Source organism: Tamandua tetradactyla, chromosome 23 (assembly GCF_023851605.1).
Source record: "Tamandua tetradactyla isolate mTamTet1 chromosome 23, mTamTet1.pri, whole genome shotgun sequence".
Classification (NCBI taxonomy): Eukaryota; Metazoa; Chordata; class Mammalia; order Pilosa; family Myrmecophagidae; genus Tamandua; species Tamandua tetradactyla.
In genome coordinates this window covers 24,013,060-24,040,425 of record NC_135349.1, presented here as the reverse complement: position 1 = coordinate 24,040,425, position 27,366 = coordinate 24,013,060, and the positions used below count along the sequence as shown (strand labels likewise).

Below are 27,366 nucleotides of genomic sequence, written 5' to 3'. Positions count from 1 at the left end.
CGGACACTCTGGTCCTGGCAGGAGGGTTTTGAGGGCAGGAACACTGGTCCCATTCTCAGACCTAGTCAAATATGTACTCCCAAAGGGTGTGGTTAGAACTGCAGCAGCCCCTGGGCCTGCTCACAGTGGCTGCAGATTGCAATGGGTAGAAGCCAGGGCAGATAGAAAAGGAGCTTCATCCTGGCTATGAGGCCCAGGGTCTGTTTTCTGGCCCAGGTCTTAATTAACGGGAAGGGGGCCCCCTGTAAAGTTGAGGGTTTTCTGTCACCTCCCACACTGGGCCCCCTCTGTGTCCCCACGCTGCAATCAAAACTCTGGCAGCTGCAGACAAGTCATATCTCTTCAGCCTCAGGTTCCCAGTGTGTAAAATGGGAAGGTTAGAATATTCCAGTGAAACACCAAACATAAAAGCACTTCCCAGACAAGGCCCTGCCGCCTCACTGGTTGTTCTCAGTGATGACTTGGTGTCCTCCACTGCCCAGGGCACTGTCTATGCACACACTTGAAGGACAAATTTTTTTTTTTTTTACCACATAAAGGCTTTATTGAACTCAGATTCAGGGCCCCAAAGCCTTCAAAGACAAGGGAGGCTGGGGGTTAAACTCTGGAGCCCAGACCACACCCCAGGGCCCCACTCCCCACCCCACCTTACCCTTTCACCCTCTCCCTGACTCAAGGAAGGTCTCAGCAGCTACCAATCTAATCTACCCCTCTCTAATTAAGTGGCCCGTCCCCTCCCTCCCCCAACCCCCTTTCTAACACTTTGCCAAGCCAGGCACCCACCAAGGGACGGGCTGCTGCTGAGGCCAGAGCCCCTAGCTGCCTGTCTGACCTCCAGGGCATGTAACTTCCATTTCCCAGAACTCTCCAGGGCATGTAACTTTCCCCACCCTGGTCCTCTACTTAGAATCCTCCACTCTACTCTCCTCCAGCTTTTCCATTGTTCTCTCAAAAGTTTTCCCTAGCTCCCTGCTCCCTTCCTCTTCTGCCCACCCCCTCCCGAGCCCTGGCCGGGCCCAGGTCAGCGTCGGCCGGCTGCGTGGGTCCGCTGGTGGCGGATGAGGTCAGAGCTCTGAGAGAAGGCCTTTCCACAGTCATCGCACTTATAGGGCCGCTCGCCACTGTGGACCCGGTGATGCTGCAGCAGCGTGGAGGAGCGGCAGAAGCCCTTGCCGCACACAGCGCACCGGTAAGGCCGCTCGCCCGTGTGGGAGCGCTGGTGCTGGATCAGCGTGGAGGAGCGATTGAAGGTCTTGCCGCAGTCGGGGCAGCTGTAGGTGCGGCCTGGCAGGTGGGTGCGGGCGTGGATGGCCAGAACGGAGCTCTGGCCGAAGCGCTTGCCACACTCAGGGCACTTGAAGGGCTTCTCACGGGCATGGCTGCGAGCATGGGGAATAAGTGCTGAGCGCTGGGAGAAGCTCTTGCCACAGATGCCGCAGCTGAAGGGCCTTTGCCCAGTGTGTACCCTCTGGTGGCTGCGCAGGGATGAGTTCTGGCTGTAGCACTTGCCGCACTCAGGGCAGCTGTAGGGCCGCTCGTGGCTGTGGGTGCGCTGGTGTCGCAGGAGGTAGGAGCTGTCGCCAAAGGCTTTGCCACAGTGTGGGCACTTGTAGGGCTTCTGGCCAGAGTGGGTGCGCTGGTGGCGGAGCAGGTAAGAGCTGTCAGCAAAGGCCTTGCCACACCGGGGACACTTGTAGGGCCGCTCGCCCGTGTGAGTGCGCTGGTGTTTGATGAGGTCAGAGCTCTGGGAGAAGGCCTTGCTACAGACCTCGCACTTGTATGGCTTCTCACCCGTGTGGATGCGCTGGTGCTGGATCAGGGTGGAGCCCCGGCCAAAGCTCTTTCCACAGATGCCGCAGATGTTAGGCCGAGGGCCCTGCCCGCCCCTGGCCCGGCCCCCTCGCCGGCCTGGACCCCGAAGAGTGCCCGTTAGGCCCAGAGGATTCTGGAGCATCTCAAACTGGGGTGTAGCCAACAGGGCCCCTGTGGGCATCTCAAAAGGCGGCCCTAGGGGCAGGTCCCCTGTGGGCTGCTCCCCAAACCCCTGGGTGAAGGAGTCCAGGGGATGGACTCCCAAGGGGATGTTTAGGGGGCTGGGATTCTTTTCCTCGGGGTTCAAAAGCATCTCTGTACCTTCCTGGAATTTGGAACTTTGAGCTTCAAATTCAGGACTTTGGGTTTTCAACTCAGAATCCTGGGGTTCATACTCCGGGCTCTGAGATTCATAGCCAGGGCTCTTGGGTTCATACCCAGGGCTCCGGGGTTCATAGCCAGGGCTCTTGGGCTCATACCCAGGGCTTTGGGGTTCATATGTGGGGCTCCGGGGTTCAAACTCAGGGCTCTGAGAATCTGATTCAGGGCTTCTGGGTGCAAACTCAGGGCTTGGAGGTACTAACCCAGGACTTCGGGACTCAAAACCAGGGCTTTCAGGCTCAAACCTAGGGCTTTGGGGTTCAAACTCTGGGCTTTGTGACTCAAACTCAGGGCTCTGTGGTTCAAGCCCAAATGGTATCTCTTCGACCTCATAGTCTCCAGTGCCTTCCTGCTGAGAAATTTCCTCTTCCTCATTCTCACTCACGTTGCCTGCAGGATCAAAGAATTACAGAAAACCCAGATTGCGTGGGACCTGGAAGGGCATTTGCTCCCACCGTTCCTTGCCACAAACCTCTCCTTCCTCCTCAGGAAGGGTCGCTGACCCTTGGGAAGGTGCTGAAGTTCCCTTCCCCCACCCCTCTGCCGACCTAGGCCACCCAGTCCCCGGCCCCAGCCTCCTCCAGTCCCAGGTGTCCAGACCCCCGGCCCTCTTCTTCTCCCACGGAGGAATACCCCTCTCCCGCTCCCAGACACTTCTGCGAGAAGCAGTCCCTCCCTCACCTGTGAGGGACTCTTCGGGGCTCCCCAATTCGTCAAGACTTTGCACATCTCGGGACTCGAGGTCCCACGGCGACGCCTCCCGCTCCATCCCCGCAGTTCCCAGTGCGGCGGCGATGGCGAAAGATCCTGCGCCCGGGTCTGAGTGCCCTGAAACCCGGGCCCTCGCCGCCCGCCTGCTCAACGTCGCCCACTCAGAGCCGCCCAGGGACCCGGCTGCCCAGCCCCGGCCCCTGAGGCCGGACGTCTTGACCCTGGGCCTCTCCCGCCCGCCGGGCCCCTCCCCTCCCCGCCGTCCCGCCCCTCGCCCGACAAGATCCCGGCTTGGCTTGCGGCCCTCACGGGCTTCCACGCGTCGTGGCCTCGGAGACGAGGGGCTTCACGACGGGTTCTGCTGCCCCCGGACACCGCTCCCCGCCTGGGACCCCGTCGTCTGGCCCCCCAGCCCCAGGCTGGGCTGCGGCTGGCCGACCCCCTCCCCCTCCCGCACAGGAAGTGTCCGTCCGCGGCCAGTTCCCCCCGCTGGCTAACGCCGCGGCCTCTCTAGGAGCGGTTGGAGGTGGAAACTCGTTGGCATTAACCCTGGGCTGGATGGCTCGGGTGTTGGAGTCGGGGCGGGGGCCGACGGGGCGTTTCGGGGATGGCAGGAGGGGCTGGGGCAGATTGTGCGCCTAGATCCTAGGTCTCTGTCCGTCCAGGGACCTGTCTGTCGGTCTTCCGGGCCCTGCGTCCATCAGTGCGTGTGGCCAAGGGCGAGGCGACAAGCGAGACCAAGGTCAGCGAGAAGGAGTGACGCTTCCCGGTGCCAGCGAGGGCGGCCTCTAGCTCCCCTCCCCTTCCAGGCCTCGAGGTCAGCTCCGGCCGCGCCTGGGGAACCTGGACCGAAGCCCCTTGGGCTCATCGAGGCCCTAGAGCCTGGAACCCCTTCCTCATGCTCTATCCCGCTATCGGCTCGCCCACCCCTACTCCCCCTGGCCCCCTCCCCTCTCTGAAATTGCCAGCTCCCCACCCACCCTCACCTCGGGAGGGCTAGGAAGGTTGCCAAGGCGACAGCCCCGCCTCTTGTTTCCCGAGGCACCGCCCCTGCCGCCCTGGATGCTCAGCGACTGGTCAATGGAGCTCGTGCTGCACCGCCCCTTCCCCCCGCCCCCCGCCGGGTGTGAGGCGTTAGGGGTCGCCAGGGAACGCGAGGCACCTTCCTGATTAGCTGGAGGGCGCGCGGGGCCGGTTCCACTCTTTCCCCGCCCCGCACCTGTGCGCCAGAAGCGCCTGCAGGGGTGAGTGGGAAGGAGGTACCTGGCGTCTCCCCTTGATCTCGGCCTCTGCCTTCAGCGTTTTTCCCGCCCTGATTTACCCTCCATTAGGTTTTATCTCTCTAGAATAAACAGCAAAGGATCTGAGGGCAGACACCCTTTCTCCCTCGGTCTCCCCAAGAGTCCCCACCCCAAACTTTCCCTGTTCCCACAGGTTATAGGGGCTGGAGGGGACAGCCCGGGGATCCTCACGCTGAGAGGGAGACTACATTCTTTCATCACTCCGTCCTGTCCTCTCCACCTTCCCCCAAACCTGGAAACCTTAGGCCCTGGTTCCTGGATTTTCTCAGAAGCAGAGATCCTATAGGCATTCCCCTAGGCAGTCGAGGAGGGGAAGTCGGCAGAGAGAGTCTTCGGGACTTTAAGGAAGCTTAGAATTCTCCAGTCCTGCCTATTTTGATTGGAGGCTTGTAAAGGATGGGAACCTGAGAAACACTGCCCCAGGTGAAGCTTTGAATCGAGGAGAAAGACAACTTACCGGGATCCAATTCTCATTCCTTTCCTACCCTTCCTGCTGGAACTAGTTTGGTAGCATTCTTGACAGCTAGTGAGCCAAATTTTCCTGTGCGAATAATGCCGGAGCTATGGATAGTGTGTTCTTGCTGCCTACCTGACAAAGAGAAGAAACTGGTTGGGAGGAAAGTAGCATCTTCCATTCTCCCAAAACTATCTGAGAGCAAGAATTTGGAAAATTCCAAGTGTTTAAAATGCTGGCAGAAGTAATCACAATAGAATCATAGAGCTCTTCCTACAAATGAAGCTGGGGCACCTTCTGCCCTCCGGAGGAAGAGCTTCCAGGTCCATGCCTCGCTCCCATCCCAGTGTCTGTGGAGTGTCCCCTAAAATCTTTTCTAAGAGTGGCTTACATGGGCCAGCACTAAAGGGTCCACACAGGCAGGACCCCCTACAAGTGCAAGGCTGAGGGAACAGTCGGACCTGGGGCATCCCCAGTGCACTCCCACAGGTAAGAAACAAACGTATCCTTCACAAGACAGTTTCCTCTGTCCTTCAACCTACTTATACACCAGAAAATTGATACCAGAGATCAGCCGTGTCCTCAATGTGTGTGGCAAGGCCTCCAGCCACAACTCTGACATGGTCTATGCCCAGCACTCTTCATACCATGCATCCCAAGTCCCAAGTGTGCCAAGAGTTGGGCCAGAGCTTCCATGTGATAATTCAGCCTCGGTGGTAATAAGTGGGAAAAGAGTAGCGACCTCCAGGCAGCCTCCCAGCAACAGAGCCCTGCCTATGGAATCAGCACTGGAGAGGCCAGCCTCTGCCCACCACATGCCCACAGCAGCAAAAGGCTCCAAGCACAGGGATACCTCCGGTGAGGGTTCCAACTTAACACAGCAGGAGACCACTGAGCTTTGCTCTCCCACTGTGTCCACAGTGAGAAGGAGCCCTGTGTGTGCCCGAGATCAGGCAGCCACTTTATCCAGAGCCCAGCAGCCATTGAGCATAAACCTAGGGCTTGCGGTCCAGCAACCCAGGCAACACTGCAGCCCCACATGAAGGGGAGCCCTCACAAAGGCCCTCGGTGTGAGAGGGGCCTCTGTATGAACTGCACACAAAGGACAAGCCCTGGAAGAGGTCCTTTGTCAGATAGATGTTAGACGAGATGGCCCAGGATACTGAACTTGATTTGAGGCACCCAGAAGGAGGGGCTATGGCACAGGGCCCTTCAGGAAGAACAAAGGAATGAGGGTCTTTGCAAATGATTAAATGGTCATCCCTGACCTGACATATTTGGAACAGACCCTGGAACCAACCCTGACTCTTGGGAAACCAAGAGAAGCTAGAAATTAACTTTGTTCAGAGCGATGGTTTTCAAGCTTTAAGAGGCATAAGATTCCACCCCTAGAGATTCAAATTCAATAGGCTAGGGGCAGAGCTACATTTTTAAAAGGTATACCATCTGATTCTATGATGGGGCTCTACTTTGAAAACTACTTTTCATTCTTGCTGACCTTGCAGATGGCGGATGGTGCTCACTCTGTCTGGCACAGACAAGCATTTTTTCCTGACCTGGCCCTAATACCAACAAAGCCCTAGAAAAACTTTCTTCCTAGCTTAAATTGTTTCTGTGGTAGGAAAGAAAAGGGCACCCTTTGGTGGAAAGTGTGCATGCCAAGAAATGAGGACCTAAGAATGGACTAGAGCTGACGCTAAAAAGCTTCACAACAGAAAAAATATTGCTTGGATGGTGCAAGGTTGGGTCATGAGGGCAGGAAGCCAAGAAATGGGCTTGGGCTCTGGTTTCTGGGCCCTAAGCAAGTATTACAAACTGCAAAGTAACAGAGAAAGTAGTTATTACGGCATCCTTAATGGCAAGCTGAGGGCAGGATCCAGGTTGGCCTTTAGATATGGGCTGAGAACTGGTGTTGCAAGCTGGGCTTTTACCCAGGCAGTGCAAAAGGTTAGGGGTGTGGACAGGGTTGTACACTGGCCCTCTGGGGGATTAACAGTTGGCACAGAGGTAGCTCTGTGCCACAACACCTTTTCTTACCCCAGGGCACCCTTGTGATGAAGAAGCACATGGACCAATCCTCCCCAGACAAGCTCAGGGTCAAGGAAGCCTTGTTGGAGTCAGATTTGAAGATTACGTTGAAATCAAGTCAGCTCATTACTTTACCTAAATGATTTTCCCAAAATTTCTCCCTTTAGACATTTCTTCCAAATTGACCAACAGATGATTTCTCCCTCCCTGAAATATGCCAGACATAGGGCTGAGTTGGATGAAAAGAGCAAGTGCATACAGGCCAGCAGAGGGCAGGAGTCTACCTGGAGGCAGGACAGGGTCTGCCTGGGACTGGTGGCTTCTGTCACATGCAAAGGCTGGACTCTAACTACACTGGAACTAGAGATAGATGGATAACAGGAGTCATAAAGTGGGAGGAGAGGGATTCTGGGCTGAGCCTGGGATGACAGATGGGGGCAGTCCCCTCTGGCTATAGATCTAACCCCAAATGTTCCTGCCCAGGTCCCCCTTTGTTCATGACAGTGGGTCCTTAGGGGAAAGATGCAGGATTTGCGTTTGACATTAACAGGCCAAGGCTAGGGAGAAGGCAGCCTCAGATGAGGGTTCCAGGCAAGAGCCTTACAGTGTGCATGTCTGCGGCCTGTGCGGGGAGCCCTGTCCCACGACGTGGTGCAGGAGACCGAGGGCCATTTGGGCACTTGGTAAGAGCCCCACCTACTCACCTGGCCCTGGTTCCCCCATACTCCTGCCTGGTCATCTCATACCTGGGCTTTGCTGACACTGGGCTGGTCTGTTCCAACCAGTGCCTGGGTGACAACACAGGCAATGAGTAGCATATGCTTCCAGGACCAGGGCTGAGACCCTAACAAAGAACTCAGGAGTGGGGTGGTGGAGACAGCAGAGAACCAGGAGCCTTGGAGTCTCACTATGTGACTTGGACAGGTTGCTTGGCCTTCCCTGGTCTCAGTGTCCCCACCTGCAAAAGGAGGGGAAACTAAGATCTCCTCTAGTTAAAAAATGTGATGAAGTGCTCCTAGCTGGGTCTATAGTGGCTGAGAAGACAGGAGGCCTGGAGGGAACACAGTGTCTTTCGCTTCAAAACCAGGAAGTGCTGGTCAGCTGAGAATGGCACTGTGGTGTGGCAGGAGCTCAACTGCCTCTTCCTGACTGGGCTGCCCTCACTAAGCAAGCTGCTTCCTTCCCCAGGGTGACAGGAGCTGATGGGCAGGACATAAAATCCATACAAAAACCTCAAGGTTCTTTTACTTCTCTCCTGCTACCTTTTCACACCTACAGTTCCTCCCTGAATACCTGAGGGAAAACCTAAATGCTGTAACCAGGATTTGCAAACTCAAATGACTTTAAGCACCCAGCAGATCGTGTAATGGAAAGTGCCAGATGGAGAGTGCCTGCTCTGAAATGGGTTTGAAAAATACTTTACTTTCCTCTGTGCTTTACTATAAGAAAAACAGCCTGGCCAGCCAAAGCACAAGCACCACCATGAATGGCAAGTGATGCCTGGACTTGGGGTCAGGAGCCAGTGAGGAGTGGCCAGCTGGGGCAAACTGGAGAGCCTGGGCTCCATGGAAAGGGGCAGCTGCTACTTGGCTCCTACTACTGCGGTCTGGTGGGAGTTTAGGCCAAGTTGCAAAATCTTTGCAGTTTTCAAGAGAAGCCAGAAATGTGGAATTTTGTGTGAAATATCCAGACTTTTCAATCTTGAGCTCTAATTCCTAACATTTTAAGAGAGTGCCTGGGCACACAAAAAAGGGCTAAAGGCCATATTCTGTACATTGGACATTTGGTTTTAACTTCTGCAGTAGTCAAAAGACAGTGGGTAAAACAAGGTTCTTCTCTGCCCTAATCCTCCTCAAAATGGAGAACAACATTTTCTTCCACACAGTGGAGGCCTGGTGGGGATGGGGGTGTGGGGTGTCTTACCTTGGCCCTAATTGATCAAAGGAGGATCCTAGAGTCTGGGGCAGTGGAGAGTGAGGTGTCAGCAGATTAAGCTAGTGAGGGCCTAAGACAAGACTGTCCTCATAACGCAGCTACAGCTCTTGCCAGGAATTCTGTGACCTCCCTGGATGCTGCTGTAGAGGCTCAGGCTCCAGAAACCAGCTTGGACCTCAGGCAATGACTAGATCTTCACCCCTGCCCTGTCACCTTCAAGGCTGTCACCCACACTCCTGGAAAATCTCTGGGTAGTGCTGGAAGCCCACAGGTGGATCCAGGTCCCCTCGGCCAGGGGCCAGAGGCGCAGGCAACCCATTGGTCCCCCGGCCCCGACTCCCCCCAGCCCCAGGCCGATGGACCCACTGGTGCTTGGCCATGGCTGATTTCTGGCTAAAGCACCTGCCACACTGGGGACAGGGGTAGGGGCGCTCGCCACTGTGGGTACGCCTGTGGGCCACCATCTCTGAGCTCTGCCGGAAGCAGCGCCCACAGTCTGGGCATGGGTAGGGTTTCTCGCCCGTATGGGTGCGCATGTGGCGCCGAAGGTCTGAGGCATGGGCAAAGGCACGGCCACAGTCTGGGCAGGGGAAGGGAGTCTCGCCACTGTGGACCCGCTGGTGCTGGTAGAGCGCAGAACTCTGGCTGAAGCAGCGGCCGCAGTCAGCACAGTGGTAAGGCTTCTCGCCCGTGTGGACCCGGAGGTGGGTGGTGAGGGCTGAGCGCTGGGTGAAGGCCCGGCCACAGTCAGGACAGCGGTGGGGCCGCTCTCCACGGTGGATGGCCCGGTGTTTGCTCAGAGAGGAGGCTTGGCTGAAGCCCTTGTCACAATCAGGGCAACGAAAGGGCTTCTGGCCAGTGTGGGTATAGAGGTGCTCCACCAGAGTGGAGCGCCAGGCAAAACTCTTCCCGCACACGTAGCAGCCGTGGCGCTGGTCCGCTCGGGGGACAGGTGGATGGGCACAGAGTTGGAGGCGGCCCCGGCGAGGTGCCTTGGACAGCTGTTCCAAACCCTGAGGAATCCCAGCAGGAAGGGATTTGAAAGCCTTCAGCCCAGGAGGCTGAGCAGCCGTAGAAAGGATCTTCTCTGGCAACTTGGTATCTTCCCTTTCTTCTTTTTCCTCCTTGTTTCTGGAAACTGCTAGGAGATAAGGGAAAGCTCAGACCTTGGCTTATCCCAGTACATCCCCACCCCCCATCCCCGCCCCACAGGGTGACAGTAAAGCCTCTTAGTTACAACTGCCTTCTGGACCCATAGCGACCTCTGGGACTCAGCTCTATAGAGGGAGGGCACAAGGAGGGGCACCTTCTCCTCAGCTGGAGGAACAGAAAGAGGGGATGGAAGAGACAGTGAATTCTGCTCCAAAGCTGGGAAAGCTGGGGGTGGAGATGACAACATATGAGCTGGATGGTGATGATGAATGGGTGCCGAAGGACTTTCTAAGCAGCAGGAACAGTGCAGAGGAGGCCATGGACATGGCTGGTACTGACAAATGCACTGGGGCCAGGTACTGCTCAAGAGCTGAAAAGATGAACTGGAAATCAAGAGAAAGGAGGCTGCTACAAAGATAGAACAAAAAAGCAAGTCAGCTAAAACACACGGGGTAGCAGAGAAAAGCGTGGGAGGGATGATGTAGGTGGGGTACAAGCAACAGAGCTTAGTGACCAACTAGCCTTGGGGTGCTCCCAGACTGGACAGGCAGGCCTGCCTGGGTCTGACACCTCCCCCCAGACCCAGCAAGGAAGGTCACAGCCCCTCCCTTTGTGAATCCAGAAGGCAGATATAATAACCTTGGCCGGGAAAACGACGCAGGGAACAAACAGATAAGCAGGCACAGAGGAAGTCCCTATGGGTACCCACTACCTCACCCGGGTGTGCTTCTGTCAGACACTCCCCCACTTCAGGATCCTGGGCATCCGGACCCCACAATTCGGCCTCTTCCTCCACCCAGGAGATGAGGGCTGGCTTGGGGCCACGGAATCCTGGGGGAAAAGAATGCAAACCCCACGCTGAGGGGAGGTACCCAAGTCCCGACTTCCCGAAACTAAGGCCTCCCACTCCACGTGTAGGGCTCAGAGTCCCAGCCAGGTGAATGGGGGAGTTGGAGCCAGGCGAGTAGGTGGGGCTCTCACCGAGCGCGCCCAGGTGGCCGTAGGTCTCCCGCATCACGTCCCGGTACAGGGCTCTCTGCGAGCGCCGCAGACGCGCCCACTCGTCCCGGGAGAAGTAGATGGCCACGTCCGCGAACCTCACGGGCTCGGGTGTCCTCCCCTTGGGTCTTGCTCGGTTTGGCTCCCGGGCGGAGAGCGGGGCCAGAGGCGGTGCCATGGGAACTGCCAGCCGGGTAACAAGGGTAGCCGCCTCTCCTTGCCGGGCCTAGGTCTGCGGAGCCGTCCCACTCAAGAAGCGTTGACCTGGACCCCAGGTGGGAGTGCGGTCATGAAAGCCAAGAGAGATCCGGAACTGGTCTCACGAGGACCCACTAAGGTGGCTAAAAACTAAAGATTTGATGGCTGAAGGGACATAGAAGAGCAGAACTGGCAGATGCCTTAAAAAAAAATGGCGGCAACGCGGCCTCATGAACTTTGCTCCTACGCAATCGTGCCCACCAATGACGTCAGCCCAGCCTCTCCAGGTCGCTTTGTCTTGGAGCCCTCAGCCAAAATGGCTGCAATGGCTACACGTGCGAGAAAAGGCGCACGTCCACCCGTCAGACCTGAAAACAAGCCGTACACCTACTGGCCCCGGCCCGGGCGTGGGTTAAGAGAGCACGCAGATCGGCCGCCCGACCCTTTGGGCACAGGTGCTGGAAGACGTGCTCCCAGCCCCGCCCTGTCTTAGGCACGCCCCTCAGCCCCGCCCCGCCCTCCCAGGTTAGCCCGAAACAAAGGACCATTCAGCGCGGTTAGTTCAAGTGCGGGTCCGGCCCACGCTGTCTGACACTATTTTTTCTGTCTTTCACCTGCCGGCTTGCATCTGATAGGTGCTTCTTCCCACAGCTAGGGAGGCTGGGCAAGCAAAGAGGTGATCATAGCACAAGGGGGAAGGCAAGGAGCTTGGCCAAGGAGAGAGGTTTGTTGGAAAGTGGGCAGAAGCAGAGGTAGTTGCCTAGGGGGCCTGAAACCCAGCCCTGGCCCTTCCAGCCTCTTGGATCCCTGAAGGACATATGAAAGGATGAAAAATTCCCGTTAAAAGGCATGGCATTTTGTCACCTGTCAGTCTCCCCCTGCTCCCCTAGTGTCCATCACCACAGGCCTGGAAGAGTCCTGGATGGAGAGTGCTGAAAGCTCACAGACAGCTCCGGGACTTGCTGGGGAAGACCCACAATCACATTCTTGGGGGGCCACGGTGCCACTGGGGCCCCCACTACCCACCTCTGGCTGAATCACCCTACATTGCAGGGACAGGAGGAAGTCTGCTTGCCTGTGTGGACCAACAGGTGTAACGAGGAATACTGACTATGGCAGAAGCAGGTGCTGCAGTGGCTGCAGGTCCAGGGACCTTCCCCAGAGTGCACCCAGCCAGGCTGAAGGTTTTGGCAAGGCAGCAGCAACACTCAGGACAGGGATGAGAGTGCTAGGTGAGTGCCAGGTGCTGCAGACTGAGGCCTTGAACAAAGGCTCAGAGATCAGGTCAGTGTCATGACCCCAGGGGCTTGGGGAAACTCCCAAATAAGACTCCCTGTGCTGGTGCCTTCCAGTTGGATCATATTCTGAGTACCTTTTGGGAAAGATGGCCAATTAAAAACTCAGCTCTGGCCAACTCCCCAAGACCTCATCAGGCTCAGGTGACAGGATCAACCTTTACAGACAAGGGCAGAAGCATTTAGATAGGAATGCAGCCCCTGGGAGCCCCCAGCCTGGTGGGCCAACTGAGGGGCCAGATAGGCAGGGGCATTCTCACCCACCTGAGGAGCAACCAGATGTTGGAGGGCCCAGGGACCTAGGATAGAGAGGTGAACTGTCTTCTTCCCAAACTTGAATTCACCCCCCTCCCCCCCACTGACCTAGAGATTGGGGGATTCATACAGTGTGGCCTGTTCATGGTACTCCTGAATGTCTCAAAGCCAATGAAATGAGAATGAGAAGGTCAAGATCCTGGCTTTCAATGGGGAACATAAGTCCAAGTCAGCAAAAATTAGTAACACTAGTAACAAAACAGGTGAATGGTGTTTATACCAGTTTGAAAGGATGTACCCTAGAAAAGCCATATTTTAGTCCTAATCCCATTTTGTAAAGGCAGCCGTTTCTTCTAATCCCTATTTAGTACTATATGTTGGAAACTTTGATTAGCTTATCTCTATGGAGATGTGACTCAATCTGTGTGGCTATTAAACCTGATTAGGTAGAGACATGTCTGTTCCAGGTGGGTCTTGATTGCCTTACTGGAATCCTATAAAAGAGGAAACATTTTGGAGAAAGCAAGAGATTCTGAAAGAGCAGAAAAACATAGCCACGAGAAGCTGAGTCCACCAGCCAGCAACCTTTGGAGATGAAGAAGGAAAATGCCTCCTGGGGAGCTTCATGAGTCCACCAGCCAGCAACCTTTGGAGATGAAGAAGGAAAATGCCTCCTGGGGAGCTTCATGAAAAAGGAAGCCAGGAGAGAAAGCTGGCAGATGACGCCATGTTCGCCACGTGACTTTCCAGATGACAGAGAAACCCTGACCATGTTCACCATGTGCCTTTCCACGTGAGAGAGAAACCTGAATTTCATTGACCTTCTTGCATCAAGATATCTTTCTCTAGATGCCTTAGATTGGACATTTTTATTGCTTTAATTGAGACATTTCCACAGTCTAAAAACTGTTAACTTGCAACTTATTAAATTTCCCTTTTTAAAAGCCATTGAGTTTCTGGTATATCGCATTCCAGCAGCTAGCAAACTAGAACAGTTCCTTGGGCCACAAAACATTTCTGCCAACAGGTGGAACTAAAACCGCCCCACTTCTCACCTTTCCAGCCTTCTCTCAGGTCTGTCTCCTGAGTACCTGGATCCTACAGCTCAGTCTCTGCTCCACCAGGAGATGCAGGCTGATTTGGGCCTAAGTATTCTAAAGAACCCTGATCACTCAAGAAACATTTCCTAAGACTACCTATGTATTCATTTAGTGAAAACGTACTGGCTTCTTGCATACCAGGCATTATTCTAGATGTCAGAGAGACATTGGTGAACTAGTATAAAACTCCTGCCCTAGGCTTACACTAAGCCAGAGGAGACAGATGACTCCGCTGGTGCAGGTCGGAGGGGGGACCTTCAGGCAGACTGTTCTCAGGACTATAAAGAAAGATAGACACAGGGTGGCAGTTCAAGGGGGTTAGCATAGAGCAGGAAAGCTCCAGCAGAAATTTCTAGGATGGCATTTGGGAAGGGAAGTGGAGGACAGGTTAGATTTGGAGGTGTAGCTTGTATGGAGCAGAACAAAGCAAGGGCTTTTTAAGTTACAGGCGTGTCCAGAGAACAAAGTTCCCATTTTGGCTGGAGTCAAATGGCATTACTCACTGTGAGGAACAAGTTGGTTCGAATTCCAGGTCAGTGTGTACTAGGGCTCTGAACTGTCCCCTCAGGTGGACAGTTTTAGAATAAAAATATACTTAAGTGGCATTAAGTACATTCACAGTGTTGTGCAACTAACACCAACTATTTATTTCTAAAACTTTTCCATCATCCCAAACAGAAACTGTACCCATTAAGCAATAACTCATTCCCCTTTCCCCTAGTAGTCTTTAATCTTTCTGTCTCTACGAATTTGCTTTATATTTCATATAAGTGGTATTATATGGTATTCGCCCTTTTGTGTCTGGTTTATTTCACTCAATATAATAATTTCAAGGTTCACGTTATAGCACGTTTCAGAACTTCATTCCTTTTTATGGCTGAATAATATTCCATTATAAGTACCGCATATAGTACATTTAACTTATCCATTATCTGTCAGTGGTCACATAAGTTGTTTCCACCCTTTGGCTATTGTGAATAATGCCATTAACATTAGCATACAAGTATCTGTTCAAGTCCCTGTTACCAATTCTTTGAGGCATATATGTAGGAGTGGAATTGCGCAGTAATTCTACGTTCAATTTTTCGAGAACCCACCAAACTGTTTTCCACAGTAGCTGAACCATTTCACAGTCCCCGCAGCAATGCAGCAGAGTTCCAATCTCTCCACATCCCAGCCAACAGGTTCAGACTTTCTTGTGAAAGTCCTGGGAGCCACGAGAGGTGTCTGGCTGGGGAAGGCTCAGTTACGAACTCCAGTCATTGTGGTTTGGCGGATCACAAGAAGCTAAAGCATCCTGGGGCAGGAGTCAGGCGAATCAAGAACTTGGCCCTGCCCACGCACCCACCCTCTTCCGGAGAGCCGGGACCACTCGACCTCACCCAGCCACCGTAATGGCCCCTAGTTCTTCCCTGCAAACACCCCCAGCCAACGGAAAGAAGTACACCGCCACGTCCGCGAGCCTCGCGGGCCCTGGCCTTCTTCCCTCCTCCGTCAAGTCTGGCCTTCCCGGGCACATCCTCCATCCTCGGGGACCGAAGCCCGGGAGCTTCCCGGCTCCTAGAAGGGACGCTTGGGCCTCAGATACCAGGGTCTCCTCCGAGCTCCGGAGTCCGGAAGTAGCTTTGGGTGGGGCCTCTCTAGGACGGCGGAAAAAACTGCCCGTTGTACTCAGTGGTCCCGAACTGAGAAAAATGTAGGCGGCCTCAGAAAAGACGGCGGCACTCTACCTTCATCCCGCGTTAGGGAAAGACGTTTAAGAGCTTGAACGGCTTGTCCCCCATCCAGTTCTCTGGCGGTTCCGCAAGCGGCTTTGGCAGCGCCTCGTGCCCATAGCTAAGATGGCCGCGGCCGCTTCGGAGTGCGGTTCAGGTCGACTGCGGTGAAAGGCGAGACTCTGGTGCGTGAGCGCGGGTGGCGGCAGATGTCCCAGAAGAGGGGGAAACCGCCGCCGCGCCCTGCCGGCCTGAGGTCCGGTCCCCAGCCCCAGCAAGAAGCCCCACTCTGTGACCAGGTCTTTCAAAAATGTTTTTGGGTAAACTAGTTCATTTCTCTCGCTCTCTTTTTTTTTCACATGGAAGGCACGAAAGAACATTCAGCCCTCCCACCCCTATTCCTTTAACAGTTTATTCCTCCAGTAATCATCTATTATGTACCTATAGTATTTCCACACATTTCCCAGCTCTTTAACTGAGGATACTGGGCAGAAGGCCTTAGAGTTCAGGATCCAACTTAACTCAGTTTACACAAGAGAAACCTAAAGGCCAGTTGTTATTCAACCTCAGACAGACCGGTCGGACCCCAGGCTTTCATATGCCTACGTGTGAGCCTTTCGCACTGCCTCCTACTGCCTCCTCCAGGCACGGTTTAGAAAAGCAGCATGAACGCTTCAAAATTGCTGGCCCCTGCTGACCTTGTCAAAACGAACTGGATTCTCAAGTTATGAAGTTATGACTGTATTAAAGATTAGGTGAGTTACTGAAGGGAAGGACTCACTCTTGTTTTAATGATCCATTTAAAGGTGTTTCAGAGGGGCAGAATATGCCGAAGCTAAGTTGGTTCTGTGAAATGATGAAGAGACTAATAATATTACTAACCTTGACTGATGATTTACCATGTAAACATTACAACACTTCAGAAATAGGTCTTATGCACCGGGAAGCAGAGGCACAGAGAGGTTAACTTGCCCCAGGCCAGGCCACACAGCTAGTTAGGGGGGAAGCCAGGATGAAAACCCAGGATGTCTGACTCCAAAGAGAGAAGGAATTTTATGCCGTTATAAGGTGCAGTTGTAATACCAGGTAGTGCAGGAAAGAAGACTCTAGGAGGTCAGAAATGCTGCTTTTGGCCACATAAACAATTCCATATTGTCATAAATGATGAGAGAAAAATTTAAATGATAGGCTCTGATAAGTATTATAAAATAATAGGGACTTGTTAAAATGTACTTGGAAATTTACTGCTTTTTGTATATATATTTCACAATAAAAAAACGTTTAAAAATAATAATAGGGTTATGTTTAGGGGTCGTGTAATGGGGGGGGAAATGTCATTCAAGTGTTTAGGAGGTGTGTGAAATTGCCCACAATAACAAAGTGCTTCTCTTCTTTCAAAAGCTGGTATAGTTGAATTATGTGTGTCCAACATCAATCCACCTTAGTGCTAAAGCCAAGAAGGAAAATCCTCTTCTGAGCAGAAAGATGAAAATTACAGGTGAATGTCTTATCATTTTATCAGAGGTGTGAGACAAAACATGGGTGCCATAGAGGTGTGGAGGAAGGGTCAGAGGCTTCACAAAAGGTCCCCAGAAGCAGCTCCCCTGGTAGGCTCCTCTTGCTTGGGCCCTTGCTGATTTAGACCTGGGGTCTCCTAGCTGGTCTCTGTTATCCCAGCCTTTTCCCTTTTCCATCCATCTAGCCCTGCAGCCTGGTATAGTGAAAAGAACACTGACTAGGAAATCAGGAGTTTTGGATTTGGGGCCCACCTCTGCCACTAACTTGTTCTGTGAGTTTACCATCCCCCTCTGGGCATCAGCCTTCCTCGGGGTATATTCTGTGAACAGTATTCCCATGAGATGCTTTGTGGGGAAAAAACAAGTACTCTTGCCCATGGCCTTTGGAGTATCCTCTTCAATATATTGAAGGTTCAGGCCATTTCTACAGAAAAAAAAAAAAAAAAAAACTTTTCCCACCCACTGCTTCCTCCAAACTCTGCTTAAAACATTGAACTAGCAGCTCCAAAGAGCTCCCTTTCAGCTCTAAATGCTGCATTCCATGCCATCATAACCACCAGAGCCACTCCAGGAACTGGCTCCTTCATTCTCTTCACTTAGCCCAAAACCTAATCATCATTTCATCAGTCCAGCCGAGGAGCTGGCCCTGTACTTCCAGGGTTTACCTGGAATTCATCCGCTAACGTCTGTCTCCACTCTGCTTCCATGCTCCTCACTTCCTTCTTCTCAGAGCAGTCAGAGTGGATTTACCTTAACTCTGCTTAAAACCTCCCAGTGGCTTCCCATTATATTTAGAATCAAATTCACACTTGGAAGAGCCTCCTTGACCGGCGCCTCTCTCTGAGCACATGTGTAACTCCTTTCCACTTGGTTTCTCCAATTCAGCCACAAGTGTTCTTTCTGTACCTCACCGCAGCTGAACCCATCCCTGCCTCAGAGCATCACACTTGCTATTTCCTCTGTCTGGGAAACCACCCCATCTCCTATTCCCCCTACCCCCTCCTCTGTCCCTGCTTCCCCCATGGTTCCTTCTCATTACTTGGATCTCAGCTCAACTGTCTCTTCCTCACCAAGACCTAGCCTAAGTATCCATCTGCCAGGCGCTTTCAGCCCATCCCTCTGCTGTATTTCCTGTGTAATGCTTATAATTTGCCATTATGGTACCTTGTTTTATTTGTGTATTAGTTTCTGGTTTCTCCCTGCCCCACTAGAAGATGAGCTCCAAGATGGCCTGTGTCTGTTTTCCTTGCTATATCCAGGCACACAGAATGGTACCTGGTAAATAGGAAATGCTTAGTAAATATTTGTTAAATGAATGAATGAAAAAGAGAAAAAAGAACAAACGGTACTCACCTTGTGCTATGACACCAGTGCTGGTGCTGAGCAGAGCAGCCTGTGCTTGATGGAGTTTGCCTGGCGCCGTGTCTCCCTCTGGCTGCACCTCCTCTCTCCTTTAGATTCACCCCTCCATCACCCCTCCCAGTACTAGTGACCCCTTGGCCCTTGACCCCTCCTATTCCTGATTGCTCCCTTACTTCAGCTCCCCACACTTGAGATCTCAGGGTCTTGCTCACAGATCATATTGCCAATCACTGGGCCGCGCACATTCCATGGCAGAAGCTACTCATGAGTATCTTTCTTCCCTTCCCAAGGTCAGTGTCTTGGTCTCGGCTCCTGATGCCCTCCACCTGAGAGCAGATGTCTGAGAAATCTCTAGCATCCATTCTCCTCCTGCAGGTTGCACTGCATGTTGCTTTGCATAGTCTTCTGTCAGCACCTGTCAAACAGTCCTGTCCCTGCTCAAAAACTTTCTGTGGCTTCTCTTGGTCTAGAGGGTAAACCTCCAGACCCTCTGCTGGTATCTCTGGCCCTCCCAGAACTCTGCTGTTCTGTTTCCCTTTACTCCTTATGTTATTCTTTGTTTTACTCAAGTGGAACTGCTGCCCATTCCCTATGCATGTCTATCCAGGTCTGTCGAAATCTTTCTTATCCTTCAGGGCCAGTCTGAGCAGACTTCTCCAGGAAACCTTTCTTTATTCAGAAGATCTACTCAGGTAATTTATTATTGTTATTGTTATTATTATTGTAGAACGACAATAAGCAATGTTTATTGAACACTAGTATGTAAGGCACTTTTCTGTATTACCTCATTTCATCCTTTCATCAATCTTATAAAGTTGGTACTAATATTATCTAGTTTTAATAGGTGAGGAGGCAGAGGCACAGAGAGGCGAATTGACTTGCCATGACGGCACAGCTAAAACACAAGTAAGTCAGGATCTGCACCACGCAGTCTAACTCCAGAGTCCCTGCTTTTATCCTCACTAGACTTTGTGCCTGTCTTTCATCCTTTCAATGAATAATGCTCCCCTGCTGCTCCTTCTGCTTACAATCTCCCCCCACCCCATTTCCTACTTAGCCTCTGGGAAACACAGCTGTTTGCTCTAACCAGCATTCCTGGTCTATCACCAGCCAGGTGGATCGGGTGATGCCTCTGGGCTTTCTCTGCCATGGCCCCATCACATGCTCCCCATCTGGAATTTGGGACCTGAGTCAGCTGTGTCCCTGAGGCCTTCAATGGTGTTTGCTGAATGAATTAATGGGGTCAGAACCAGGATTTCCTCATTTTGGAATTCCCTCATCATCTCGCGCAGTCCTTCAGACAGGAGGTACGCTGTACATGGTTGGCAAATGTGGACTGCACTCTCTGAGGGAAGATGGGCACTCATTTTCATGGGGCTCTCAGTTCCCTGTTCACACTCTGGTGGCCAGATGAGCTAGGACCCGCTTTCTGAGGAGCCACCCCAGCCCCAAGGTGGTAGGCACTCTGGCTGGGAAGGACTAAAAGGCCTTTATTCTTATTGGCTGGCTGGCTTGCTCCCTGCCCAGCCTTCACTTCTCACCTTGCCCTCAACCTAAGCCCCTGACCCTTGTTCTTTGCCCAGATATGACTTCTCAGAGGCAGCCTTGAAGTGGTAGAAAGAGCTGGGCTTTGGTTCGGTTTCCAGGTTGCTACCTTTAGTAGTGACATTGAGAGAATTACTTCATCTATCTGCAGTCCAGTGCTACTGATGTGTCAGCCCTGCCTCCTTAGCAGGCTTCTTTAGGCTCTCTAAAGGGTAAAATGTCAACAATAATCCACTTTCAACAAATGTTTATTGCACATTTCCTATGTCATACATATTATTCTGCTAAAATGTTAGCCTTCACAGTAAGCCTTTGAGGTAGATACTATTGATCCTCATTTTACAGATGAGGAAACTGAGGCTCTGGGAGGGGATATGACTTACCAGCTGTGCCTTGGGACAGGCTGCAGAGATGAGTTTGTGCCAGGTGCCTCTGCATGTTCTGCACCCACTCCCCTTCCCCAGGGTCTTTGCTAGTGTCAGTTAGCCAGGGTTTGACCAGGCCCTCCATCTTGGCCCCTTTCCCCTGGCCTTAGGTCCCCTCAGCCTTGGCCTCTCATGTAGATACCGAGGGAGTCAGTGTCTCCTGAGAAACTGGAAAGATCTCAGTTGGCACCTGCTACTGAGAGAACACTTTGAAAGAGTCAAGCCTCTCACCCTCTTCATTTTTTTATGAATGATTGGGGAGTGGAGCATCAAGTTTAATCTATTTGAATCTTTACAGGCACTTTACTTTGCACAGGTTTGGAAACAAGGGATCCCAGATCCCTGACTCAGGAGCCTACCTCCAAAGCTGTCAGTCCTTAGCGTCCAGGTCACCCCCTCAGGTGCCTGCAGGTACCGCTCACCCGCACTCCTCAAAGATGTCTGGGTAGTGTCGGAAGAGCACCGGCGGGTCGCGGTCACCCCGGGCGGGGGCCCGAGGCACAGCCCGGATCCCAGGCCTCCGGCCCCGCCGGCCTCCGGAGCAGGAGCGGTGGATCCACTGGTGGGCTTCCACGGCAAATTTCCTCTTGAAGCGCATGCCGCACTCGGGGCAGGGGAAGGGCCGCTCCCCCGAATGCATGCGTCGGTGGCTGACCAGCAGCGAGGGGTAGGTGAAGCGGCGGCCGCAGTCTGAGCACACGTGGCGCCTCTGGCCGTCCTGAGCGTCCCCGCCGGGTGCCGGGGCCCGGGGCTGCACCCCCTTGGACTGGTCCCAGGTAACTTTCGCTGGTAGCTGTGCTCTCGCAGCCGCCTTGCTGGGAGTCGAGTCAGGATTGTGTTTAACCAGCTCCTCAGGCAGCTCATTCCCAGGGGTCCCTTTGGGTCCCTCTGCCCCTGGCCTTTCCTGGGGTTCCTCTTTTTTCTTGTATTGGGCATCTCCTGGGAAACAGGAATTAAGTTGCATTTAAAAATACATCAGCATAGATTGTCCTAGATTATAAGGTGCTTTTACATTTGGTAGTGCTAGAAAAATACTGGCCAGAGGTTAACACATAGGCTCTGGAGGAAGGTAAGCAGGTTCAGATTTCCTGAGAGCAACTTATCTGGGCACTGGTGTCAAATGGAAATAATTTAATAATAATTTTTTTTTTTTTACTTCAAAAGGTTGTTGGAAAGATTAAAAGAATAGGTGCATGTGAGGCAAACACTTAGCAAATATTCCGTAAGCAGTAACTATCGTGGTTTACTGCTTGATTGTAGCTGCTCGATTTTTTTTTTTTTTTTTTTGTAGGGTAAGACTTTTACAGGTGAGGAAACATATTTGCTCAAGATCAGTCAGCTGGGGTGGTGAGGGGAAAAGAGCCAAGTGGATTATTTCTGGGCATTTTCTCTTGTACGACTTTGCCTTGCTTGGGGAATGTAAAAGGCAGACCTGAAAGCGCTTCCATTCTCAGGGCCTTTAGTTGTTACTGGTTCCTGAAAGAGGGAGTATGAGTGGTGTTTCTGTGAGAGATACTTGGAAATCTGAGACTTGGATCCGGGCTCCCGATTCTCCTGTCCTAGCCTCAATGTGACAATTGTCTCAGGTTCTGAAAACTTTGAACCAGGTCAGCTTTCTTTCCTTCTCTAGTATCCAACATAAGTGAGTGCTTTCATTTCTTTAGGGATGCTGGGAGTGGGGATCTGAAAGAAAACTCTACTAGGCAGGAAGCGCTGGAGAGCCAGGTGAGGGGAGACTTGGGACAATCCCTCACCTCTCGGAGCTCCTCCCAGGCTTTCCCCCTCCTCAGGATCCTGGGCGGCGGGGCTCCAAGCCACACTCTCCTGTTCCATCCAAGAGATGAGGGCTGGTTTGGGGCCAGGGAATCCTGGGAGAGAACAGGGATCACAGTGCTGGCCTGAGAAGCTGTCCTGGGAAGATGGCATCCCCCTATCAGGGTGAGGGCACCTCCTCAGAACCTATGCTCAGCCTGGACATGGCCTGAGAAAAGCAGATGCAGGATGGAAAGACCCCCGAGGGGGTGCCTCAAGCCCTGGGAATGGAAGGTGGAAGGTGGCTGGTGCTGTTCGCTGAATAGTGAGGGGTTTCTACAGGGTCCTTTTATATCGTCTCCCCTGTGAACCCCGGTGAAGGAGGAAGGGGGCTCTGACCCGGGGCCTCACCGAGCGCGCCCAGGTGGCCGTAGTTCTCCCGCATCACGTCCCGGTACAGTGCCCTCTGCGCGGGCTGCAGACATCCCCACTCTTCCGGGGAGAAATACACGGCCACATCCGCGAAGCTCACGGCCCCCGTCTTCTTGCAATCAGGCCGGGTCTCTCCGGGTCTCTGCGTCAGGAGCGGGGCCGGGGGCGGCGCCATGGGGCCGCCCAGCCCCAAGCCGCGGCCTTTTCTTCCCTGGGGCCACTGTCTTCCCGATCTCGGCTTCAGCTGTCGTGGTCCACAGGGAGGGATACCCCTGCCGGGACTCCGCCCAACCTTGGCGTGCGGACGCAGGCGGGGGACCTCGAAGAAGCGGGACTGGCTGCTAGGGATTCTGGGATTCTGATAGGGACAAGTAAAACCCCTTGGTGTTTATTCACTTCATGGCAGCCTAGAGATAGAGACCCGGGTTAAGGAATCCGGAAGGTGCCGTCAGAAAATATGGCGACAATCTGACTTCAGTTGTCACAGGCTTCTCTTACGGGCGCCATTCCTTGGTCATATCAAATATGGCACCTCTCGGGGCCTCACTTGCCCTTAAAAACAATGGCCGCTACCATTTTACTTTTTTTTTTTTTTTTTTTTTTTTTGCTGGGAGCAGTGGGTGGGTGGGGCTGCCTTCAAGGAAAATGGACGGATTCGAGGCTTCAAGTTACGCTCTTTGCCAGTAGTGGACAACGGACGATCATTGGCCGCGAGGAAAGGAAGAAGCTATGCCGTGACTGGGCCCGCACTGGCGGGTCATTTGAAAGGACCCGCCCCCTGACGGCTGGCGACTGTCGGTGGACCGGAACGGAGATCTCGGATTCGGTGTCCGCTATGGTCTCCCGCCTTGCTTTCTGACGTCGGTTTTTGGACTCGGGTTCCCTCCTCCTGCGGGAACAGGCGCACAGACTGGCCAAATCCTGAGTTCGGCCAAGAAGAAATCAGGTACATGTCAGGACCACGGCCGCGGAGCCGACTGGACTCCTTGCAACGCTGGCTCTGCTCGCCAGTGTCAGGACCTCCGCGGTAGACGAAGCACGTTCCCTGCTTAGTGGGGATGGAAGCAGTGGGGAAATTATTTATTTATTTATTTCAAAAAATTAAGAACAAACAAAAACATTAACATATTCCGTTCTACATATATAATCAGTAATTCTCAATATCATCACATAATTGCATATTCATCATTTCTTAGAACATTTGCATCAATTCAGAAAAAGAAATAAGACAACAGAAAAAGAAAACGATAACAGGAAAAAAAAGATTATACATATCATAACCCTTACCCCTCGCTTTCATTTATCACTAGCGTTTCAAACTAAATTTATTTTAACATATGTTCCCCCATTATTTCTTTTTATTCCGTATGTTCTATTCGTCTGTTGACATGGTAGATAAAAGGAACATCAGACACAAGGTTTTCACCATCACACAGTCACATTGTGAAAGCTATATCATTATTCAATCCTCATCAAGAAACATGGCTGCTGGAACACAGCTCTACATTTTCAGGCAGTTCCCTCCAGCCTCTCCATTACATCTTGAATAACAAGGTGATATCTACTTAATGCTTAAGAATAACCTCCAGGATAACCTCTCCACTCTGTTTGGAATCTCTCAACCATTGACACTTTGTCTTGTTTCACTCTTCCCCCTTTTGGTTGGGAAGGTTTTTTCAAGCAGCAGTGGGGAAATTTTGAATTACATTTTTTTTCCCTTTTAGGCAGAGGGTGGAAAAATTATTGTAGTAGTTGCCTGAAGTGGATAAGATTCTTGACACACTGTTAACAGGCGAATATTATAGGCGTGGCTGTGCAGCTGCATATATTGTAGCCTTTTTCGGAAAGAAGGCACTGTGACTACCATCACTTCAGGCAAAGCCATCGTCATCGGCTGCATGAATGCCCATTTTGCTTTTTTTTTCATTTTTATGCAATTTTATTGAGATATATTCACACAGCATACAATCCATCCAAAGTATACAATTGGAGGCTCACATTATCATCATGCAATTCATCACTACATTCAGTTTTTTTAATCATCATACAGTGTGTATTCATCACCATAATCAGTTTTAGAACATTTGCATCACTCCAGAAAAAGAAATTAAAAAGAAAACAAAAACATGAATCCCATATCCTTCCCACCTCATTGACCACTGGTATTGCAGTGTACCCACATTTTTTTTACCCCTCATCCCACCCATTATTTAATTATTTCTGTCCTTAATTTTTACTCATCTGTTGGTTGGGATCTTTTTGATTAAGGTATATCCATGGAGATTTAAGCCACCCAATTATTGGTGGGACTTTTGGTTAACTTGTTTCCTTTGAAATGTGGCTCCATACACTCAAGGTGGCTCACTTACTGGAATCATTTAAGAGGGAACCAATTTGGAAAAAACTTCAGAGCCAACACATAGAGAGACATTTGGTGTGCAGAATGAAAATATCCCTGGGGAAGCTCTTTGAAATCCAGAAGCCATTTGACAGGAGAATCAAGGAGAGAAAGCTAGCAGACATAACCATGTGCCTTCCAGCTGAAAGAGAAACCCCAAAAACCCAAAAAATTTTTTGCTCATTTTTTAAAGTCAGTTTTAATCAGAAACTTCAAATACTCTGACCTAGACTCCCTTATGTGACTTAGCAAGCTTTGAAAAGTCCCCAGACCTCACACTGCTCAGGAAACGGGACTAGTTATGTCCCAATTGAGGGTCACAGGATGAAATCCTTGTTTTAGCCCTACCTCGGTGGGCCCTGTTTCTTAGGCAATGAGACTCACAGTAGGATTGTGACATTTATGTCCCTTAACACTTTGCTAATTGACACCAAAGGAGAGGAGTTCACTAAAAAGCTAATTTTATTTGGGGACATAAATATAAAAGCAAAAAGCTTCACTATAAGATAAACAATTTTGGTTTTATAAAGAGTGATGGTCTGGAAATACCTGTTAATAGCTGCTAAACTTGGAAGTGTTATTTCTTGAAAAAAGAAATAGAGCACAGGAAAGAATTAGACACTCATGAAACAGAATCCTGGCTTTGGCCCCAACACGCAGGGGAGAAATATCTTTCATCTTATTTGTATTATCCTTTTTTAAAATCGATTTTTATTTACAACACTCTGAATCCACCAAGGAAAAACAGTTTTTTTTTTTCACGTGGTTGTTTATTCATCATCATGATCATTTCTTAGAACATTTGCATCAATTCAGAAAAAGAAATGAAAAGACAACAGAAAAAAATTCATGCATACCATGCCCCTTACCCCTCCCTTTCATTGATCATTAGCATTTCAATTTACTAAATTTAACATTTGTTCCCCCTATTATTTGGAAAAACAGTGTTTTTTCACAAATTAATGTACATGGTTTTTAAAAATAAGGTAAGACGTAATAAAAAAGACAGTCCCGGCGGCGTGGAGAAGCAGCGGCGAGAGACATCTCCGCTCCCTCCGAGAGCACAGGTCCGCCTTAAATTGTCGCAGCCTCGGTTACCTGCTTCGTTCCCAGCCCAGGGAGAGGAGACTGGCTTGTGGGGTTGAGTGGCCCGAGCTGAGGGCGCAAAGAGCTCAAGGCAGCAGCGACATCGGTGTTGGTGTCAGTGGTAACTACGGCCTCAGCAGGTGGAGGAGATGAAAGGCCGGCTTGAGCTGGGAAATGTGACGCCACACAATGTTAAACAGTTGAGGAAAACCAAATCATCTTTCCAGTAGCTACAACGACACGTCCTACAAGGATGTGCTGGAGGTTGGAGAGCTAGCAAAACTTGCCTGTTTCCGTGATAGTGCAGCAGGTGTGGTATGCTGTAGGGTGGATCATTCACAGAATCCGAAGAGACTTTAGGTCATGTCACTAGTATGTCTGGCACCTTACTGAAGGCTGGGAATAGGGACTGAAATGTTAAATCGTGTCTTCAACATCTGTGAAAAAGATGGCACTTTTGACATCTATCTACATGTCCAGTTCAGCAATGAGTGGGCAGTTGACTTCTACAGGAAGTTTGGCTTTGAGATTATTGAGACAAAGAAGAACTGTTCTAAGAGAATAGAACCCACAGATATTCATGTGCTACAGAAAAACCTCCAAGTTCCTTCTGGCCAGAATTCGGATGTGCAAAAAACAGATAACTGAACAAATTACAAATAAACTTTCTTGCACTTCTTTGTCGCCAAAATAAAAGAGTGGCCCATTGATTCTTTCCCCTTCTTTCTTTTGAAGTTCCCTCCCTCCTTATCTTGTTTCTCTCTCTTTCTTCTAGCTTTCCTTCCTTTTTCTCTAAAAGTTTTAATACTTTCAAGAACTTTAAACATTAATCATATTTGGATTGTTTAAGTTTTCTGACTTTTGTGAGGTGGTTTCACTGAAGAAAAGACAAGGTATAGGTATGTTTAGTTTCATAGTTAAGATATATGGTTCCAAAGATTGGGGTGTCAAATAATTTCAGATATTTTAGCTAATTTTAAAAAATATCCTGCTTTCTTTGTTCATATGAAGCTTAACCCCACAAAGGATAGGTCAAGCCTACTTAAAATTAGGCCTGAGAGTCACCCCCAAGAGAACCTCTTTTGTTGCTCAGATGTGGCCTCCCTCTCCAGCCAACACAACAAGCAAACTCACCACCCTCTCCCTGTCTACGTGGGACATGACTCCCAGAGGTGTGGATCTTCCTGGCATTGTGGGACAGAAATCCTAGAATGATCTGAGACTCAGCATCAAGGGATTGAGAAAACCCCTAGAATGAGCTGAGACTCAGCAACAAGGGATTGAGAAAACCTTCTCTACCAAAAGGGGGGAAGAGTGAAATGAGACAAATTAAGTGTCAATGGCTGAGAGATTCCAAACAGAGTCTAGAGGTTATCCTGGAGGTTATTCTTACGCATTAAATAGATATCACCTTGTTAGTCAAGATGTAGCTGAGAGGCTGTAGGGAACTGCCTGAAAATGTGGAGCTGTGTTCCAGTAGCCATGTTTCTTGAAGATGATTGTATAATGATAC

At 51.2% G+C, this 27,366-nt stretch overlaps 3 protein-coding genes, 1 long non-coding RNA gene and 1 pseudogene across 10 annotated transcripts; 2 read left to right on the top strand and 3 right to left on the bottom strand.

The window, feature by feature from the left end:
- Positions 1-525: 525 nt before the first annotated feature.
- On the bottom strand, positions 526-2,983 carry ZNF768 (zinc finger protein 768). The gene is made up of 2 exons (XM_077141229.1): positions 2,875-2,983; positions 526-2,583 (listed from the first exon to the last, which is right to left on the bottom strand). The coding sequence occupies exons 1-2, from the start codon at positions 2,960-2,962 to the stop codon at positions 1,022-1,024; spliced, it is 1,650 nt and encodes a 549-aa protein (XP_076997344.1). The 5' UTR covers positions 2,963-2,983; the 3' UTR covers positions 526-1,021.
- Positions 2,984-5,776: 2,793 nt separating this feature from the next.
- Positions 5,777-11,444, bottom strand: LOC143667245 (zinc finger protein 764-like). Of its 2 annotated transcripts, none has more exons than XM_077141232.1 (3): positions 10,756-11,444; positions 10,492-10,605; positions 5,777-9,763 (listed from the first exon to the last, which is right to left on the bottom strand). In XM_077141232.1, exons 1-3 carry the CDS (start codon positions 10,949-10,951, stop codon positions 8,847-8,849), a joined length of 1,227 nt encoding a protein of 408 aa, XP_076997347.1. In that variant the 5' UTR covers positions 10,952-11,444; the 3' UTR covers positions 5,777-8,846. The 2 variants fall into 2 exon arrangements, with proteins under 2 accessions (XP_076997347.1, XP_076997348.1); XM_077141233.1 differs by having other exon boundaries at positions 5,777-9,760.
- Positions 11,445-14,715: 3,271 nt separating this feature from the next.
- LOC143667250 (uncharacterized) lies at positions 14,716-21,444 on the top strand. Of its 4 annotated transcripts, XR_013167966.1 has the most exons (7): positions 14,716-16,091; positions 16,738-16,834; positions 17,039-17,125; positions 18,851-18,907; positions 19,060-19,121; positions 19,326-19,522; positions 20,502-21,444. It is a non-coding gene; the product is annotated as an uncharacterized LOC143667250 (long non-coding RNA). The 4 variants fall into 4 exon arrangements; XR_013167965.1 differs by having other exon boundaries at positions 19,326-21,444; XR_013167967.1 differs by having other exon boundaries at positions 19,051-19,121; positions 19,326-21,444.
- ZNF688 (zinc finger protein 688) lies at positions 18,732-22,984 on the bottom strand. Of its 2 annotated transcripts, XM_077141234.1 has the most exons (3): positions 22,349-22,983; positions 21,940-22,053; positions 18,732-21,124 (listed from the first exon to the last, which is right to left on the bottom strand). In XM_077141234.1, the coding sequence occupies exons 1-3, from the start codon at positions 22,542-22,544 to the stop codon at positions 20,604-20,606; spliced, it is 831 nt and encodes a 276-aa protein (XP_076997349.1). In that variant the 5' UTR covers positions 22,545-22,983; the 3' UTR covers positions 18,732-20,603. The 2 variants fall into 2 exon arrangements, with proteins under 2 accessions (XP_076997349.1, XP_076997350.1); XM_077141235.1 differs by lacking the exon at positions 21,940-22,053 and having other exon boundaries at positions 22,349-22,984.
- On the top strand, positions 22,964-26,622 carry LOC143667248 (N-alpha-acetyltransferase 50 pseudogene; annotated as a pseudogene). Its single transcript, XR_013167962.1, has 2 exons — positions 22,964-23,315; positions 25,754-26,622. The product of XR_013167962.1 is annotated as an N-alpha-acetyltransferase 50 pseudogene (transcript).
- The last annotated feature ends 744 nt before the right edge of the window (positions 26,623-27,366 follow it).